Source organism: Strix uralensis, chromosome 1 (genome assembly GCF_047716275.1).
Source record: "Strix uralensis isolate ZFMK-TIS-50842 chromosome 1, bStrUra1, whole genome shotgun sequence".
NCBI lineage: Eukaryota > Metazoa > Chordata > Aves > Strigiformes > Strigidae > Strix > Strix uralensis.
Genome location: NC_133972.1, coordinates 19,955,684 through 19,975,768, shown reverse-complemented (window position 1 = coordinate 19,975,768; position 20,085 = coordinate 19,955,684). Strand labels below are relative to the sequence as shown.

Genomic DNA, 20,085 nt, shown 5'->3' with positions numbered 1-20,085 from the left:
ACTGAGTGACTGGCAGTTCTTACTGCTGAAACAGTTCTCTTACATTACATCCTTATGCCACTTCATATAATGGTGAAAGGGCAAAGTCTCATCAGAAATGCTTACTGAAAGTCAGAAGACGCTTTTTATTTGGGATGCACCTTTTTTTTTTTTTCATGTTAAGGCAAAGTAAATTCCACTTGTTTTCCCTGTTCTCTTGTGTTTTATCATATTCATAGCCCTTTGCATCCTTGGAAGCTGCATTCCCAGCCTTTCCAGTAGGCAATTCTTCCAGGTGAACTTGGGTTGAGCAGGTTCCTACATGGGAAGAATGGAGGGTTTTGTTTGGGGTTGTGATTGGTTTTTACTTATCATATTTCTAGCTAAGGTCAGAATATTTTAATGTGTCCAAAAAGGCTGCTAGAATTGTTCAAATACATTTGGTTTCTTTAATTTTGCTTCACCTGTAGTCAGCAGATAAATTCCTGTTTGATCACAGTGGAAGCAGCATGACTCCGCATAGTACAATATTGAATCTTCCAGTTATTGTTTTTGCCTGCAGTTTCAGTGTAATTGTTTTATTTGATATTATAGCCTTTTACTACCATCATGTGTTGACTGTTACACGGTCTAAGCACGTAACTGCATCCAGGATTGGTGTGTTGATGCAAACCCTTACCTGTAATACCTCAATTACTGGTGGCAGCCTGAACTGTTACAATCTGCACTGAGTGATTAAAGTTAGCACGGGTAAGGGTATCTAGGAGACTGGGCACCTTTGGGAACAAAGTGGTGCATAAATATCCTTAGCATACTAGTTTCTTCACTAATTTCAGCTCAAAACTGCCTTCCCATCCTTGCTACTGTAAGGGAGGTGGGGAGGGGAAACAAACCTCAAATCAATCAGGGCGTAATGCTTCAGCAGCTCAGGAACTACTTGGTACAGAGTGCCACAGCTGCAGGAACCATGTAGGGAGAGCTGCTGGTTTTCCATCACATTCTTTCAAAGCTGAAAAATCTTATTTCCATATGTTGAATTTCAATGGCAACTTGATAAGCGCTGTGATTTTGGGGAGAAGTGGTTGTTCTGAGTGTTTTCCACTTTAAATTCTGTAGCATGTTAAGACCAGCAATAATCCTAATAGAAGGGGGAAGGGACAACCCTTTTTTTATCATCAAGTAGCATCTGATACACAAATCTTTCTTCAGTAGTGCGGTAGAGAGCCTCTTGCAAGATTACGGTCAACTAAAAGATGTTCACTGAAAGGACATGAGTTGTACTTTGCAAAATTGCAGCCCTCCTCTTGATGGGTTCAGTAGGGTGGAATAAAAACTCTTCAGTTTAACTGGAATGATACGTGTATCTTGAGCAGAGTTGGGAGATGGACAAGGTTAAGCTTCAAACTGGCGGCAGCTATGAGGTTGGAAAGCTGTGCTTTTCAGAGCTTCTTTCTATTGCAGGCTTGGTAGGGAAGCCTCTCGGCTGCAGCTGACACTGCCCTAAAGATCTCGCAAGTGCAGAGTAGAAGATGTGAGTCCCTTACAACCAGAAGCTTTTAGGCACTGTATTTACTGTGTAGTTCTGAAATGTCTAATGCATCTGACCACAGAAAAAGGCAAAATCTGCGGCGGTAGTGATGAAATGCTTGTCAGCAGGCCTGTCCCTTCTGGCTCACATACAGCTGGTTGTGTCAGGGTTAGTGTTCGCAGCACTAATATCTTGAGGTTATAACTTGAGTATCTCCTTGTTTCTTGGCTGCCTTAGCCCATCTTCCAGCTGTAGCCAGGCCCTGCTTGCAGCGTAGGTTAGCTCATCTGTCAGACAGGGTGGGGTTTGAAGAGCAAGCAGCTCTAATAATGTAGCCAGCCTGCAGGAGCTCTGGTTGCAATGTTTCATCAGCTGCTAATCCATTTACAGTATAGCTAATCAGATCGCTCTGTTCGGGACTGCAGAGACTTTTGTGCTACACCGTTGTAATCGAGACCGCTGATGTGTATAAGCTAGTTTGTGTATGAAACCCAGCCGGCTAGTACAGTGGGGACCAGGTCTCGTCTACTGGGGCTTGTAACTACTTTCTGGTTTGTAACTCTCGATAACTTGCATTAACCCAGGTCTTGTCTCAAGACAAGTTTCGAAGCTTTCTGAGTTTAGTCTCTAAATCAACCGTTATTTACTGTGGGTGGAGGCATTAGCGGGTTAGGTTTTTTCTTTTTAAAGTGTGGGGGCAGTGCAGTTCGTTCTCCTCCCTCAGTGAAAATATGTAGTTTGCACCCAAATTCATTAGCTTAAGAGCAAATTTCTGTGTGACTGTTCCTGTTTAGGTCTATGCACTAACAGCGCAGCATATGAATACTTTACGAAAATGATGCTTTCTGGTTTACTTTTTTCTTTAGTTCTCATGCCAGCGTGAATTGCCGTGTTGAAGCAATTTCTTTACAACAGAAAGCTAAGCAAAAGCCTTGTCTTTTTAAATACTGTAACAAATAGTTGATCCAAAATTCTTGCTCCTGTCTCTGTAGAGCTGTAAATGGGGGGTAATCTTTGCTGTGGGAATTGTAACTGTATTTGATTGGATTGTCATGGCAGTAGTGTCTCCAGATTCTTTAACAAGCCTGTCTTATTGTTGTTCATGAACAAATTACCAAAAAACCAAACAAAATCCAATCCCCCTTCCCTGCCTCAACAACAAAATTCCCAGGCAAACCACGTAGTTCTGAAATTTCATTTTAGCTTTTTAGCTCTTGTGGTCTTAGTAGTTAGACCAAACTAATGTCCATCTCTCTCTCTTTTTTTTTTTTTTTCTTTCTTTCTTCCCCTCCCCCTTCTTTTTTTTCCTCCTTGACAATAAGACTCTCAAATAATACTTGAAATAAAGGAATAACTTAGTCTGCTTTGGCATTATGATAGGAAGTCATACCAGGAAGACAGCTTGTTTATAAAATTTAATGTGGGGTAATATCATCTTTGTGTGTTGTAATGGGAGCAATGGAGAAGTACTAAATGCATTCAGTACTTAATGTGATCAGAAAAATGAATGTCTGTAGAATCCAGCAGTGACAGTTGGGTTCGCAGGGTTTTCCTTGGAGCTGGAAAAGATGATAGGTTCCCAAAGCCTTAGAGCACAGTGTGTGTTTTCAGGTACTGTGTTTCAAGAGTATTTGAAATGTAGATATAATGTTTGTACTCAGTGTGATACTCCAGGTTGTACTGAAACTGTTCTGTTTTCTTCCAGGTGAATCTGGACTGGGAAAATCAACATTAATCAACTCATTATTCTTAACAGAATTGTATTCCCCAGAGTATCCAGGTCCATCACACAGAATTAAAAAGACTGTACAGGTATGTCAGAGGGGAAAAAACTGCAGCATGAACAATATAACTTGCAATTTAGTAATGTAAGGTGATACAGTTGTCACATAAGCACCTATACTTCAACTAAGTTTAGCCATGATGTGAACCACTAAGAAATATTTAGTGTGTCTTTCAGTGTACTTTAGCTATTCAAAACTTCCAGGTTCTGAGACTGTAGCCTGTTGAAGTGTGGGAGCCCTGAGGTGAAATACTTTGTGTGCTGCCTGTACTTTCGAAACCTCATATGGGTGCAGTCCTGTTTGGAAATGGGATGAAAAGGGTTGAATTAATGTACCTGTTTCAAAGAGATGTTAAGTGGGCTGGAAAAGGTATGCAAATAGTTAAGCTCTGGTATAATATACTTACTAATGAAATAATCAGTGACTGCTGGAAAACTAAGAAGAAGGGTGGTTTTTTGGTGTGGGTTTTTTTTTTTAATTGGAGAGCCATAGTGTGATTCATTACTGTTGATTACACATTGGTTTAGCAAAAGATAAACCAATTCAGGTTATGTTCATTGAATTAAAGTTTAAGTAACAGTGGGTTGGATGCCCTGTCATTGGAAGATTCTTTCTTTTTTTTTTTTTTTAAATTGGGAAAAATCATAGGGAAGAATTTACACATAAACAAACAAAAAAGCTACTACAAAACATCTTTCAAAGATAACTCAGTCCCACCCTGGCTAAAGGTGGATCAGTGTAAGAAAACTTAAACTAAAACTGTGTGTGTGGAGTTTCTGGAATCTGAATTAAGTACTTTGATGTATTAGGTGGTAAGATTAGATGATCTGTTCATTGTGACCTTTTGAGTTCTTCAGAGATGGTTTGATGTTTATTAATTTACTGGTTGAAGAAAAAGCCCCATACTTTTCAGGAAGCCTCACTTAATTTTTTTTTTTTTTTTTTTTTTTTTTGCATGTAAAGCTGAAAAAGAGAAAGAGGGCTTGAACAGAACTCTGGCTGAAAATCTATTGCATTTTTTCCTGCTTCCACTGTGTGGGCTAAAGTCTGAGGGTGGCCGAGATCTAGCCAAAACTATTTTCAGCAGTGAATTGGGGTCTATCATGACTTAGCAAATAATGTGATTGGAATAAAATATATCTGAAGACTGCCTTTACCCTTAGAAACTGTTGCTTAATTTATCTAATGAGGGGTTTTTTTTGAGTATACTTGTAGTGCAACGTTTGTTTTCAGTTACTTGCTGTGACAATGAAAAATCAGTAACTGTAGCATTTTAAGAAGGAAACAAACTGTCTAATTTTCAGTGTCAATGTCTAAGTGAGGATAAAATTGTTTCCCCCTGCAACCTAAAATTGTGTATGCTAGCAACTATGTATATGATGTGGAGGTGATTCCAGTCAAAAATGAAATCAAAGATTTAAAAGTGGGAGTTGCTGTTTGGATCCATGGGATTTGTACTCTTTGTCAGTGTAAACCTTTCTAGGTTGAGGATGTCAAGGGTTTTGTAGGTAGAGATGAGACAGACCACCAGAGCACTCTAAAATCTTGGTGGTAATAATCACCTGCTCTTATATGGTGGGAATAACTTACTGATCAGGAGTTGTATGAGAGTTTCAGGTAGGTAAATACAAACTGTGGCTTGGGCTTGAAAACAATTGCAGTTTAAAGTTGTTTTGTGAGGCAGGTCCCTTGTATTAATTTCATGGAAAACACAGAAAAACTGTTAATAGTAAGTGATTTGATGTCAGAATTCAAAGGAAACTTCTTCAGAAATGATCAGGTATGAAATATGTTTTCTCTGATCACTATTTCACTATCTTAAGTGGAGTATAGTAAAGCCCTGTTAATCCATTAAAAGTAGTCAAGCTGTAACAAGCATCACATCACAAATGCTGTGTAGTAACTGCCAAGGAGACCCGTGTGACCCAGTTGACTGGAGTGCATGGGAAAATGGCAGTTTGGAGGAGACTTTTATTAAAAAGTTTTAAATTCCAAGACTTGAACTAATGTTTTCCATGAATCCCTTGGGAATACTTGTAAATCGGATGATAGGATGCAGTTGGATGCTTAACTATGAATGACAGTAGTTTACAGTGATTTTCTGGATCTTTTCCAGATGCTGCTGCTTTCAGTGCCTTTGACCATGTATGGACACATCCATTTAGGTTAGAAAAATGCAACTTTACAGAAGCTTTATGGCAGGTTCTTCACCCACTGTCTCTTACCAGTAGTCTCTACTGCTTACAATATGTGGTGGATACGGTCTGATTGTCCACAACACAAGCATAGGACATTTAATTTGATCAACTAATGTTTCTTGTTCTGTAGGTTTTTTAAAACCCTGCTCTGATAGCAAGATACTTACATGAATTTATGAAAAGTAAGAATAAATTTAAATCCTCACCATCCAGTAAGGTATTAGTACTGTGTGCAGAGATTCAGTTACTGCAGACCATTCGTCAGAAGATGACTTCACAAATTCAGCCTCACTTACATTTTACGAGCATACAGAATCAGGAAGAATGTTTGGCGTGGCATTTCTGAGGGTCTCCTGACCTTCCTTTTCCTTTGTTATAAACACATGTACAAGATAATGTTTTATTAATTGCTGCTTTTGTAAAAGCATTCCACCGTGAATGCTCAATAATTTAATGGTTCTTGCTGGGAATTTTTGTTCTGGAGAATAAAGCTGATACCTTGTAGCTCTTGGCAAGAGTACGGCTCTTAACATTATCATTTCTAGTATTTTGAAAGTGTTATGGGTTTCTTATACTTGCAGAGAGCTTGGTTATAGGAGGACTTTGTGGTTACTATATGCAAGATAGCAAAAAGAATGCGAGGAATCAGAAGTTAATCTCCTGTGTGCTAAAGCTTGTGAGTAGTAAACTCTTGGCTGAGTTGACTGTGTGGCTAGGGATTACTGTCTGGAGTTCTGGCATCGATTGTGTACAATAAAGTTTCTCTGTAGAACTCCTGAGGGGGAGAAAAAATACATTTACCACAATCAAAATGTAAGTTTCTAAAGCACTGCATGTATTCCTAGATTCTCATGTCTTTGGACTGGATGCTTTTGGAAGGATAGGAGTTGTACAGTTAGTGAAAGGGTAGCTTGGTGGTATCTTAGGCAGGCGTGTGTGCATTCCCGTCTTTTTAAATTTCTTTTTCTTAAACCTTTCTAACCTTGTGGTATGGCCTGCTGAAGTAGGAGATTGAATTGGGTTGGCCTTGAAGTCCACCCCAACCTGGGTTCTTCTGTGACTAGCATCCAGGTAGCCGAGTGCTGGGGAGTCTTGTTTTATGAAGCTGCCTTACTGGTTTGGGGTTGGGTTTTTTTTGGTCTTTTTGTTAGGTGAGGAATCAGCTCATGATGATTGCATGCTATAGACAGCTGTAGTGTAGCCAAGTTAATTCATTGTGTCCTAAAAGTGAAAAGGATTGATCTGGCTTGGATAGGATCCCTGCTGATGAGGAGATAAAAATAGCATCCTGCATACTCACAGGTTAAATGTGGAGATTTCTTTGCAGTTAGTTACTGTTTTCTGTTTTTCTGTATATTCTCTTCTGCATTAGAATCAGTGTTTTGCTTGTGCAAGAGGTATTTAGTTTGACTTCCTGCAGAACATTAAATTTATTTTGTAGATTTACATTGCATCACATAACCAGTGATTGCAAAGTGTTTACGACAATGTTCAGGTGTGGCTGTGAGAGAGCGTGTTTCACCTATATAACTAGGGATGTGCAAGCGCTTAAGCAGCATTGATACGATCTCTCTCAAATCTTGAACTGGTCAAGAGACCATCCAGATAGGATTTATTATTGAGGTTTCCAGCCTTTCTGAAAGTTCATTACTGAATGTTTTTGCAGATGCTCACCTAGTTAAATGTAACTTTCTTTTCTCTGCCCAGTTAGGGTTCAAGGAGGCTTAAGAAATGTTAAGCAATGAGCAACAAGGTGGCATCAATGTCTGCCAACTTGTGTGTGGCTCTGAATAAATGGCTTGCATGGTTGATTTCTTGAATCCTTATCTAGAAAATGGCATCACTAGGGATTTAATAGAAATGGTCTTAATATCAATGAAAAACCTATGAATAAATGTGTGAGCAATTGGAAAGAGTCAACATGCTGCCATGAGTTTGTCATTTCTTACTGCTGTGGATCAGACTGATAGGACAGTGGTGTACAGCACTTTCCTCAGACAGATATGCCTGACATTGGCATTATCGGTAATTACTGAGATATTAGCAGAAGGAAGTGGGTAGCAGTCCATTTGCTGTTTAGCCTAAATTTTCTGTGTCGTGACGTGCTTAATCTGTTTGATGACATGCTTACTGCAAGCTGGCTGAGCTCTGCTGCAGCTGGGTGGTCACAACTCGAGGCGCGCGTTCCCACACCCAGATCTTGCGTCATGCCTTGTGCTGATGCAGTTGCCTTCTGAGCCAGGTTTCCATCAGTGACCTGAGCTAACAAGGAGCCAATCCATTATGGTCATGTGAGGTCTAGCTCAGCAGATTGCGGCTAGATTGTATTACTTTCCAATATCAATCTGTTTGTAACAGGAAACCATCACTTTCTGTGATTCCTTTCCCAAGCATTATACTAGCTGAAGAATAAAAGTATTCTTAAAAATACATTAACAGGACTAGAAATGAAGTGTCTAAGGTGCTTGAGGGGAGGATTAGTTTTGAAAAGTGTAATTTTCTTTGAAATGACCAAAGTTCACAATTTCATCAAATATAATGGTTATCAAATCTTTGGGATTTTATAAGGAAAACACAGACCCAGTATCCCTCTGAAGCAGAAAAGTTAGCAATTCCTTCTCAGAGTTCTTATTCATTGAATGATTTTCCCAGTGTTTAAGATGGGTGACTAAACTGTTAAAAATTTAATCTTACCGTATTCATTTTACAGGTTGAGCAGTCAAAAGTTTTAATCAAAGAGGGTGGTGTTCAGCTACTACTTACAATAGTTGACACACCAGGATTTGGAGATGCTGTGGATAATAGTAATTGGTAAGACGTTCTTTGAATGTTTTCCCACAATAATTCCAAATTGTGTATTGTGTGTGTGAGAGAGATAATACCTTGTGACTTCTTTTTTAAATGCATGCTTTGATCTTCAGTTAAAATATTAATGCTTTTAAAGTTTTCAGTTAGCTGAAAATTTTAGTGACTGTAGTTGCAAGTACCTTTATAACTCAATTGAAACGCTATCAGCTTTTCCCTTTTTAAAGCGAATGGAGCTTTTGGTTCTTTATCCACACATGCAGTGTGCAGAACCAACTTCTCTGCTGTCACAAGATGTGTGAAGGGTAAAGCATATTCCTTTGGCTACTGTTAAGTGTTCTATTTAATGCTATTACAATGAAGGTAATTGTGTTTGAAAGGGCTTCTCAGTGAACTCACAGATTGTATCTTCAGAGCTATGTAACTCGGTTGTATGTTGAGGAGCTGGTCACTTAAAATGTGCTCTGCTGAAGTCTCTTAATTAAAAAAAAAAAGGCAACCCATGGGGAAATAGTGTGCATCTATTTCTTAACAGACTTTTTTACATAAATGATGTAACTTACAGGTTTTTATTCATGTAACCTCTGCAGTTGGCAGCCAGTTATCGACTACATTGACAGTAAATTTGAGGACTACCTGAATGCAGAATCTCGAGTGAACAGACGCCAGATGCCAGATAATAGAGTGCAGTGTTGTTTATACTTCATTGCTCCTTCAGGACATGGGTTCGTATTAGTGTATTTTATGTTTCCTTTCTCTGTCTCCTATCTCAGATAAACATCCAAATTTGGTATTCTTAATTATGTAAAGTTCCAAATAGGATTTTCTTAATGGCCTGGAGACCATGCTTAATTTCAAAGATGAGCTTACTTTGGTTTGTCAAACATCAGCAAGCCAGACAAGTATTAAGTTAGAACACCAGAAAACAGGATTGTACATTAATTACGTAACAAGCAACATAGTATTAGAACAATTAAAAATACACGTATGTTCAGCAGTGACAAGTCTATTTGTGGTCAGTATGTCTTTTCTTCACATTAGGAGAAACTGGTTCATGCTTCAAGCAACAGGACTTTCCTTTCTGTTTTTCCTCCCTCCCTTTGACTTTAATGATAAGTTGAAGATGGGAAGTTTCATTCTTCTTTATAAGCATGTTTTAATTCACCTGGAGTGTAATCTTTTGTCTAGTGACAATTCCAATATAGGCATTCTGGATTTTTTCAATTATTATGCAATCTTCCACCCCTGCTTAGTTTTTAACTTGATCAGACTTCTATCTAGTGGTAGAGAGAGAGAACTGCATTTTCAGGGTGTATTAGATGTAGATTGACTGTATCTGTAATTGGTTGCTTAGCATTTTATCGTTGTTGTATTATAACTGATTAAATTTGTCAGTCTTAAGTTATACCTTAAGAACCACAAGGAGGAGAAAACAAGTAGCCTATTCTATTGTATGGATCAAAAGTAGTAAAACTTGAAGGGAGTAATGAAGGAATTCTGAGGAATATTCCTCAGGCAGTGAAAAATGCTAACTATTACGCTTGGCTTCTGGAGCTGGCATTGGAATGGTTCTAATCATTCTGAACTATACAGACTCCTCAAATTTGGAAAGAAATATTGGGTGGAGAAAAGTTTTTTTCTTATGTAGACTTGTCTTAATTAAACTTTTTTTTTGTTCAACATGTCAATTTTAAATGCAAACACTTGAATCTTTGGCATACACTGTTTCACTAGTGTACAAAATCAAAATGTCATTTAAATAAAGGGAAGATGAACCATTCCTTGTGTTAGTCAATCTTTTTTTGAGCTAACTTTCAGGTTCTTCAACAAACGTTTGTCTTCCCTCCACATACCCCTTCATCCATTAAAACTTTCTAAACCAGTGGGAGGTGCAGAATTGTAAGGAAAAATAAAAGTAATGCTTCAGATAAATTAAGTTTTGTCACTAAATTTGTAGAGCTAAAAGCTGGAAAAGTAAGTTCCTTGTACAGGTATTTCACATTATTCTTGGGGGAAAGGAGTGTAAAGTTAAGCTAGGTTTGCATAGTGTTTTTCAAGTACTGGAATAAATGCTTGGAATTGTCATCTAATTAAGTAAATGGATAGAGCACAGAGCAAATTGGTGCTGCTGGTAGCATTCATTTCCTCTTTTAAGAAATTGTCTTCTCTGAAAGGGCATTGCTCACTTTCTACCTGTTTTTTGTGGTGGTGCAGTCTTCGGTCAGGTTTCCTGTGCAGACATCAGCACGTGTAACCCTTCGAGTAGGGTACTCTTACTCTTAATGCATGATTGTATTTACACGGAATGAAAGCATTTGTAGGTGAACTTACTTCTGTTTGTCCTTCTGACAAAAGCCAGCTTGTTATAATTTATAAATGCAGGTTGGGGCCTTCCATTTAACGCATTACTTTTAATGCATCCCACCATTTTTAGCTGATACCCCCGTAAACATCTGAACTGATGGGTTAGTTTGTGTGGGGGTAAGGGGGGAGAGTGAAGGGGTGGGAGGAGCCTTCCAGGTAAGTGAAGGGGGTGATAATGAATTGCAGCCTCTTTCTGCAGTTGGAGGATCTTTATGTAAAGGCTTCCTGCTTCAGTCTCCACTATAAACTCAAGACCTTGAGGCTAGCAGTATTGTCATTCTGAACTACTCTGCTTTGGCAACTGCCCTTCAACCTGGTGTAGCCCTAGGTAGCTTTTTGAGGAGAGGAGAGGGAAAGCATGTTAAGGTGAATGGATAGCCAAACCGGTGCTATTAGTTTAGACGTGCTTTAGTGTTGGCTATTTAACGGAAACATGTGATAAGCTGAGAAATTCAGTGGAAGGTAGAAAATGTCAAAGTGAAGTATATGTTGTTTAACATTTTCTTCATTCTTTTATATATGGTTTGGAGAAGAAGCTAAATTTGAGTACCGAATGTATCTGTTTTTGATGTTCCTAATCCTAATTTCTTTTATATGAGACATAATCTTGCTAAATCCTTTAAGTGAATACTTTAAACCTAACTAAATGTGCTTAATGCTGAAGTGTTAATGCATCAAAACCTCTGTGGTTCTACTTTAGCAAGCAGGAAATATTGATCACTTTGATCCAGATTGATTGTTTCATATACCCATATGGTGGGTGTTTTTGTGTCATTGTTATACACTTTCATAATGGTCTTTTTGTTATACATAATGATTTAGAGATGAGATATTTCTACTTCATTTGTACACAGGCCACAGTTCACTGTCTTCAGCAATCTAATGTATAAAAAAAATCTCACAGCACACTCTCAGGAAGAAGCATACAAATAAACATGACTTTCAGAAACTCAAACTAGGTATGTGAACAGAGCATGATGCACAACTGTAAACTCTTAACAGTCAGCCTTTAAATGACACAGGCTTTACTACCTTCCTAGGAGAGTTCTTATCACTTGATTAAATGAATGTAATTTCACCTAGCAGAAGTCTCACGACTGCTAGTAATATTAACTTATGACTTACTCCTCTGGTATTATACAGTTCTAGGGGATTTCCTGTAGCAGTTGCACGTAGCCTTTTGAATTTCATTCAAGCATCTATCACTCATAAATCAGTGTTTTAAGAGTAGTTGTCAGGACAAATCTCAAATCATTTGTACATTCTTGTTTAAGTAATATAAATTGCAAAGCTGTATTGCTGTCTTTCAGACTTAAGCCTTTGGATATAGAGTTTATGAAGCGCCTGCATGAAAAAGTGAATATCATTCCACTTATTGCCAAAGCAGACACACTTACACCTGAGGAATGCCAACAGTTTAAAAAACAGGTGCGTTGAAAGATTAATATTTACAACATGGGGTAATTTAGTAAGTTGATCCCTATGGAAATGGTGAGATTTAACTTCTTACGTGCAAAGTTTAAACCCTGAAGCAATGACTTGAGACAGCAAAGCTAAGTAATTTATATCTCTAGATTTAATTATATTTCTTGGTGAAATAATCTTGTTTCTGTCCTCAGGGGAAGAGGTTTCAATTGTAGTATGGTTCTTGGCAAGTGAAATAATTCACTGCTGAGATAAAAATCAGTAAGGGAGGAAGGGAACTTTCAAGATTTATGTGCCTAACAGAAGTTGTGTATTTAAAAAAAAAAAAGGTATTTAACAGTATCACAGCATTATTGATTGTATTGTGGTATTCACATTCACGTTGATGTGCTATATTTATTAAAGAGGTCTCAGGTATTAGATGAGAATCAGTATACCTGTTCAGTCTTGGTCTGTGGTAATGCATTTTAAAGATGGTGAGATAATTTTGACATTGATACAACTGATATAATTTCTTTCTATTTATAGAATAAATTTGGCATTATTGTCTCCAAGTGATTTGTTTTATTTCAACTGCATGATGAGAGTAGAACATTTAGGCTTTGCTGTATCATATGAGGAGAGTAAGGAGGACCCAGGACAGGACAAAACAAGGCATGAAGATTGTTTTATTGAATTGTGTCCAGTCCTAGTGCAGAAGAGCATAGGTTCTGAAAAAGAAGGTGGCATTGAGAGATATTGTGTGCAAAACTACTGATTTAAGACTAAAAATTGAGACACATCTTCTGCCTTGGAGAAACTTAAGCAAGGTGCTATAGACCTGAAGTCTGTTTTGGTTGCATTTCATGGTTTTTTTGATGTTAAGGGGAAAAAATGGTAGAACACAGAATATTTCTTAATACATAAGCAGCCTTATCAGTGAGTTGATGTTAAATAGGGGAGACTTTCCCAAAACAAACTTTGAAAATAAGTCCTTGCATGAATTGGAAACTGTTCTTATAAGATTGCAAACCCATGAACCAGAAATATTCCCCAGGGCTCTGCAGTGTAGCTGTCAGCTAAATGGTCTAATATTTTTCTCTTCTAAAATTCTGGAAAACTAATCAGTTTGTTTTTAAAAATACCCTTCAGACAAATCAAGCACCGAAATGGTACAGTCTCATTTTTGATGACACTGTCAGTTATTCTTACATTTTCTTTAGTGCTTGCAAATATTTTTCAACACAACCTAACCTCTAGAGTCAGTCTATCGGTCACAAGCTCTATTAAAATAGGCAGGTGATCTAGAAACAGAAGAATAAGAGTGACAGCAGTAGCTGTTGTGGGAACTCAAAGGGCTGAAGTGTGCCTGCAGTTATCTATTAAAATATTTTTTTTTAAGGGACTCAATTGCGAGTCTCAGAATTTAAGCTGTATTTTATTAGTTTCTGCATGTGCGGGTAGAATTCCCATTAGTGTAAATCTGTTTGTCCTGTTGTAGAAAACTGATGTTCACTTTTGCTGCCTTGTATTGATGGATAGTATTCTGTTAGCTGTGGGGTTCTGGCTCTGATCCTGTCTTCTCCTGGCTAAGGAGAGATGGTCATGCTAATAATCCCTTGGGGTCACCTGATGGTGTTAAACATGTGCAAGTTTTGTGATGTAACTTAGTCAACTTAATATACAAGGATCTTGCATATCAAACAAAAGGAGGGATGATCAGATTGCAGCAAGAAATAAAGAATTATTACAAAGTATGAATTCCTCAAACAATTAACATTTTTTGTTTTAGATAATGAAAGAAATCCAAGAACACAAAATTAAAATATATGAATTTCCAGAAACAGATGATGAAGAAGAAAATAAGATTGTTAAAAAGATAAAGGTAAATAATTTTCTTCTGGACAAAACTGCTGGGGGGGGGGGGCAGGAATGGTAGAGAGTGAAAAGCTTTTTGTCGTTAATGAAGAGCCCACCAAAATGTTTAGAAGATAAAAATCAAATGTAAAGTTGTTCTAGGAGTCAGTGTTCCTCAGCAGAGGCAATAACGAATGCCAGTCTTAGACCCATGACTTAAGTACTTTAATGGCTGAAGTTCACAATGAGAGCAGATCACATGTTCATTTAACAGACTCTTAAAAGATCACTTTCTTTTTATTCCAACCCTTTTTGACTTTTATCCACCTACCACATTTGTTTGATTTGGAGCTTTGGAGGAGGTAAGGATTGTCTTTCAGACAGAGGTGTGCAGTGACACGGAGTGTGTGCATTACAGTTAATAGCTGTCTGACTAATTGATATACTGAAACCTTAATGGAGATGAATGACTGAAGAAAATCAAAAAGACTGTCAGGCTGTTGAAAGGCTTTTTCTTTGTTTACTTGTGGGTTTAGTTTGTTCTTTTATATTGGAGTCCATCTCGTATACGTTTCTTGAGCCTTGTTTTTGTTTGTTCACTAGCTTTAACAGCCTTAAGAGCTTTTACATTTTTTTGTTACAGTGGGAATCGCCTAGGCTAGATGAACACAAATAGCACAAATGGAAGATATTCTGGGACTAAGCCTAAAGGAGAAGAGCAGAATAAAAGCAAGGACAAAAGTCCAAAATACTTAGCTTTGTACACAGTTTCAACTATTTGAATCTGCTCTTGGCTCCTTTGTTGCTTGTTACACTGGAGGGATTTTTGGTTCAGCTGAAAACAGGGACTTTATGTAGTTTGCCAAACCTTTGAAAACTGGGTACAAGATCCAGTCAAAGCAACAGTCCTTGTAGCCAGTGAGAATATGACTTGATAAATAATTACTGTGCAATTGAGTAAATAGGAAATGGTTTGTCTGTTGCTTAGTTTAATATTAGTAACAGTAATGTCTGTTTCTTAACTAGATTTACAAAACACAAGTGTAAGGAATTTCAGAGGGGTGTGCGTGTATATATATGTCATTAAACTAGGCAGAGGTCAGTAAACATAACTATTCTTGCACTTTGGGTAAGCTGCATTGCAGTCTTGTAGCACCAGACTAGCTTACATCAAGTTTATACATGGGTATGCTTTCAGTATCTTTTGGCAGCAGAAACTTTGCTTTTGTTAAAGTAATACTTTATCTTGTAGGATCGTTTACCTCTTGCTGTGGTAGGTAGTAATACGATCATTGAAGTCAATGGCAAGAGAGTTCGAGGAAGGCAGTACCCGTGGGGTGTTGCAGAAGGTAAGGCTTTGTCATGATTTTTTTATCTGTTTAAAACTTAACAGACATTTGTCTGTATTTGAAATGTTTGAAATGCTTAAATTGAATGTGTCTTGGTCTGGAAATTTATTGAATGTACCATTTTGTTATTCTGACAGTTTTGGAACAAGGCAAAGGTTCAGCAACATGTAACTTTGCAAGCAGATTCCTGTTGAAGCCTCACTGAGGAATTGTAAAACCTGCAGTAACTTATTGCAGTTAATGATGAGGCTTAGACTACAAGTGTTCGGTAGCATTCTTATTTTAATTTTCTTCATACAAAAACTGTGTATTTCTTAAATTCTTCTTTCTAGAGTATTCATATTATAAATGTTAATTTGATCAGCTTGACTAGCATAAATTCAATTTAAAACTTCTGGAAGAATTTGGTTTTTTCCTAAAACATCTGAGTCTTAATTGCTAGGGTGTAGCAATAGGAAGGTACCTGGTAATGAGTTGAATACTTTTGATAGTGGTTTTTTTGGGGGTGTTTTTTTATTCATTTAAAATTTACTTTCATAGAGGCTTGAAGATAACTGCGTGTTCTTCTGGCAGCCACTGCTTGTGTTTTAATGCTGTTCACATATTTCAAATGGCACATGGCATGGCTTGCACTCTGCTGTATAGTGGAAAAGTCACTATCAAACTGTTTTTCCATGATTGAACTTTTTCCTTGTAGTGTGCATGTATTGAATAAAGAGAAGATTTATTTTTTTCTCACTGTTTCTGCCTTCCAAGGGCAGTGGACTATACATTCGATGCAGTGTAAAACAGACCAAAAAAATCACCAACCAACAACCAGCTTAAGGACCAATACTTTAAAGAGAAATGCTGTAGCATTTTTAAGTGCGTGTCTGGTAGGAAGTGAGGTTTGGCAGAAAGTTAAAAGAGAGGATCAAGCTTTATTTAAGGCTCTTGTGTTAGCATTTGGAGATGTACAAAATGGTGCTGCTTTTCTTTATTATAAAACCAACATAAGTGTTTCACACTCATGTGATTGTACAACTTTTGGAACCGAAGAGCTAGCCTAACTAGAAGGAACCTCTTTAAGTGGCTTTGAGTCTGTCAGCTAAGGACAGAATACTCAGAGATGACGCTTTTTTGGGAGTATGACTTCATCCGCTATGTGAGCGGAACTTACCAGTTTGTGTAAAAGCATGGAATAAAATAATGCAGAGGTGCAGATACAAGATGAAGACATGAAGAGGCTACGTGCTTCATTTTTCTGTAGGATTCACTGAACTTGTGTTATTTTAATTCCTTCATCCTGTTTTTCTTTCTTCTTCCCATGAAAATGTCCATCTCTGCTTCAGGGGTACCTTGGAACCTGCCTTGTGCCTTGCTTTTGTGCACTCGGAGCTTTGTGTGTTGCCTTCTCTGTTTGCACGCCAGCGTTCTGGGGTGTGCATTTTTCTCCAGTGTCATTCCATTACCTATCAGGGTAATGCCACTCAGCATCAGCCTCTTCTCCAGTAATGGGATGATAGGCACGGTGCAATAGGTGGCATCTAATGACAACTGCCAGTATTCTCTTTTCGTCCATAGACAGGTGCATCAAATTAAATATACAACTTTTCTTTGCTTAGTTAATAAAGAACTAAGTCCACATTAAAATTCAGTGAAGACTTGTGCAACTCATTTGGTGGGGCAGGCTGAAATAGATTGTGTTAAGTCAGTCTTCTAAAGGTTTTGGATACAGCTGGATCTAGACTGAGGTCTTTAGTTAGGTGTCTGATCCTTAAGTATACAGCTCTGCTGGCAGGGCCTCCAAAGGATCATAAAGTTAGTTACACTGGTAAAACTGTGTTTCTGTTGCAGTAGCTTACTCTGCTGTTCTAACTTGGAGTACAGTTTGCCGTTATGGCTTAGGGGAGCACAGGAACTTTGCTGGTAAGATACATTGACATAGTTATATCATTAATGCTCTCCTACTGTTAACACACATACTGTTTGAGTAAGGAAAGACTGGAAGTAATCTATTGTTGGAATGAACGTGAGAGATGGCTGACATCTAAAAGCCTTACCTCTGTGTAAGGCACATATTTTGATTGGCATCTCAACAAACATTTAATACTTTTTGCAGTTGAAAACGGTGAACACTGTGACTTCACAATTCTGAGGAACATGTTGATAAGGTAAGTAACTTAAAGGTAACATTAAGTTTTTTAGAATGTCCAAGAGATTGGAAAGTCATATATGGGAGAAAAACAGATTTGAGCTAGTGAGTTCATATTAATGCCCATATAAAGTGTAGTTTACACTTTGATATCTTGTTTAACTACATATTTAGCAAGCGGTGGTGGTGGTGGTGATGATTTTTTTTAAATAGTTCTCCTTACTTTCCGATTACTTGTTCTTGAAAAATGTGATTAAACCATAGGAACCCGAGTTGTCTGTTAAAGCTGATGTGTACTTAGTTGTAGGTGGGGGTTTTTTTAAATTTTCAGTGCTGCAGTTGTCTAAAGCAAGACTGCCTGTGTTTCGCTGTGTTAGGTGCTGAGTCCTGTACTCACAGCAGTTCAGCTAGTGACACCTGCTGTAACAACTGTTAGTTTGATTATTAAGTTTGCTTTTTTCCAGGCTGACAATGGAAAATTATTAAAGGGAGCTAATGTTTGTATTTTGGTTAGCTTTTGCAGACCTAAAAGGTAGAAATTAGGAAGTTTTGGCTTGTCGTTTCTTGCCTGACATGCTTTGGCACACCTACTGCAGTAGTAATACACAGTTTTCATAACTGTTCTCCATATAGCTTTCAAGCTTATCCACAACTCAAATTTTCCAAAGATTTTTCCTGTAAGTTAATGTTTGGAATATTGCAAACTTGAGATAGTTCAGTGCAAAATAATCTGGTATTTCTGTGACTTTGATGCCTTGACAGCTCTAATTTAAGTGGAAGAATGACAACATTGTGGGGAATGGGACATTAATGGAGGGCTGTGATTTAATTAAGTCAATCTGCAGAACGAACATGGACTGATTTTTCAGATAGTATTTTGTATTTGTGCACTAAGCTGATAAATTACACTTATTGACAGAACTCATATGCAGGACCTGAAGGATGTCACTAACAATGTACATTATGAGAACTACAGAAGCAGAAAACTGGCAGCTGTTACATACAATGGTGTTGACAACAATAAAAATAAAGGGCAGCTAACAAAGTAAGTACTTGTTAAGGTTGTATTGCGCTTTAAATCTTTTTGCTCTGTTTTTTGGTTGGTTGGTTTTGTGTATGTGTGGTGGGATTTTTGGTTTTGGGGTTTTTGGGGGAAGGTGGTTGGTTTATTCTCCAGTCAGTTGCCTCTTCGCTGTGTTCTGGTCTGAATGTTGTATACCTCTCATTTATTTGTTTCTTTCTGTTTCATTAAGATTTACACTAGTTTAAGTGAACATGTTAAATAACTGGGTTTTAGTTAGATTCCATTCTGAAGAGAATACTTACATTTACTATTTACGTTTTAAGTTTTATTTCACTGGTACTTATTGCAAAGTTTTGTGCATTAGTGTTTCCATTTTGGGTTATATACTACTTTTGGGATTATTGGTTCTTTTGGCATGAATGCTCAATACTCAGTGTCAGGCATGTTTTTGAGAAGAATGGGTTAATATTTGTTTAGAAACTTTGAAAATCCAGACCTGCTACTGTCATCTTTGAAGTGCTGCCCTGGCTACTTCTATGGTGGCTTATCATGGCAGGGAGATTATTGCAACATTTTTATCTTTTGTGAGAGGAGAATTCCAATGCAGCGTTTTTGGGTTTTGTTGCTTTTTTTTTTTAACCCTAATAAGTCATTTTAATTACCTCTGACAATTTGTTTGCCAACCTGATGAAGATATTGGAAGATATAAAAGTAGGCTCTACTGTATTCTGCATTGTATAATGTTATTTGAGAATAGCTAGGCTCTTAAATATTTTTTCTGCTCTGCATGTATCAACTGTATCAAAAATAGTGTTTAATTAATAATCAGTGACACTCTTCTATTTGTACTATATTTAAATACAAATTTCTTAACCCAAATATAGGGTGCTATTCTGCTCAGCTAATGATATGCCAAATTACAGCTGTTCTTCCTGAAAAAGATCCCTGAAATTAAATGGAAGTATCTGCTATTCCCATGCATATGACAGCTATGAAGCCATTTTTCAATAAGGGAGTGTCTATTCTATACTATTTAATGCTTTAAAAGTGGCTGTGACGGAATGATTTAAGTGGACATAATTTAGTTTAATCTAGTGTGAGCCTACACAAGACTTCCCTGCTCAGCATTGACAAAAAATATAATAGTACATGTCAGTTATATCAACTTTTCAAAAGTGTATTTAAATTTAGATGAAGTTTGTAGCGAGGTCAAGTCTTTAAAAGTTTTCAAATATGTGTATCCTTAACACAGTAGTTCCTTCTCACTGTCATATTTCTTGCCATCATATTGACATGCATCTCAAGGCTTCTGAATGCATATAGCAAGTATATTAGAAATATGTCTTAAGCTACACTTGTCCTTGTAACAGCACAGTGTTGATGGTAGGGAGGAGTTCTAAGAACTAAAATTACTGCATGAGGTAGTCACTGTGGGAAAATTGGGGTGGAGGACATGCAAGGTAGTTTCACATTTGAGAACAAAACAGTGCAGGTGGGCACATCAGAGAGGAAAACGTGCTTCAGTGCAAGAACTTGAGCCAACTTTCTCTTTGCTGAGGTGATAGTGTATTAATAGTAGCACAGAACAGAAAATTCTGCATTTCCTCCAGGACTTCTAACGTGCTATTTCTATACTTTTTATTGTACTGTTATTTGCTA

The 20,085-nt window shown here is 37.5% G+C and overlaps 1 protein-coding gene across 3 annotated transcripts in view; it reads left to right on the top strand.

The window, feature by feature from the left end:
- Positions 1 to 20,085, top strand: part of SEPTIN7 (septin 7) — a 65,274-nt gene that overhangs the window by 36,094 nt on the left and 9,095 nt on the right. For all 3 annotated transcript variants that reach the window (XM_074858569.1, XM_074858589.1, XM_074858580.1), the window contains 8 exons: positions 3,213 to 3,319; positions 8,200 to 8,300; positions 8,885 to 9,019; positions 11,969 to 12,086; positions 13,855 to 13,947; positions 15,172 to 15,268; positions 17,370 to 17,421; positions 18,322 to 18,447. In XM_074858569.1, the coding sequence (XP_074714670.1) occupies positions 3,213 to 3,319; positions 8,200 to 8,300; positions 8,885 to 9,019; positions 11,969 to 12,086; positions 13,855 to 13,947; positions 15,172 to 15,268; positions 17,370 to 17,421; positions 18,322 to 18,447 (829 nt within the window). The remainder of the gene's footprint in view (positions 1 to 3,212; positions 3,320 to 8,199; positions 8,301 to 8,884; positions 9,020 to 11,968; positions 12,087 to 13,854; positions 13,948 to 15,171; positions 15,269 to 17,369; positions 17,422 to 18,321; positions 18,448 to 20,085) is intronic.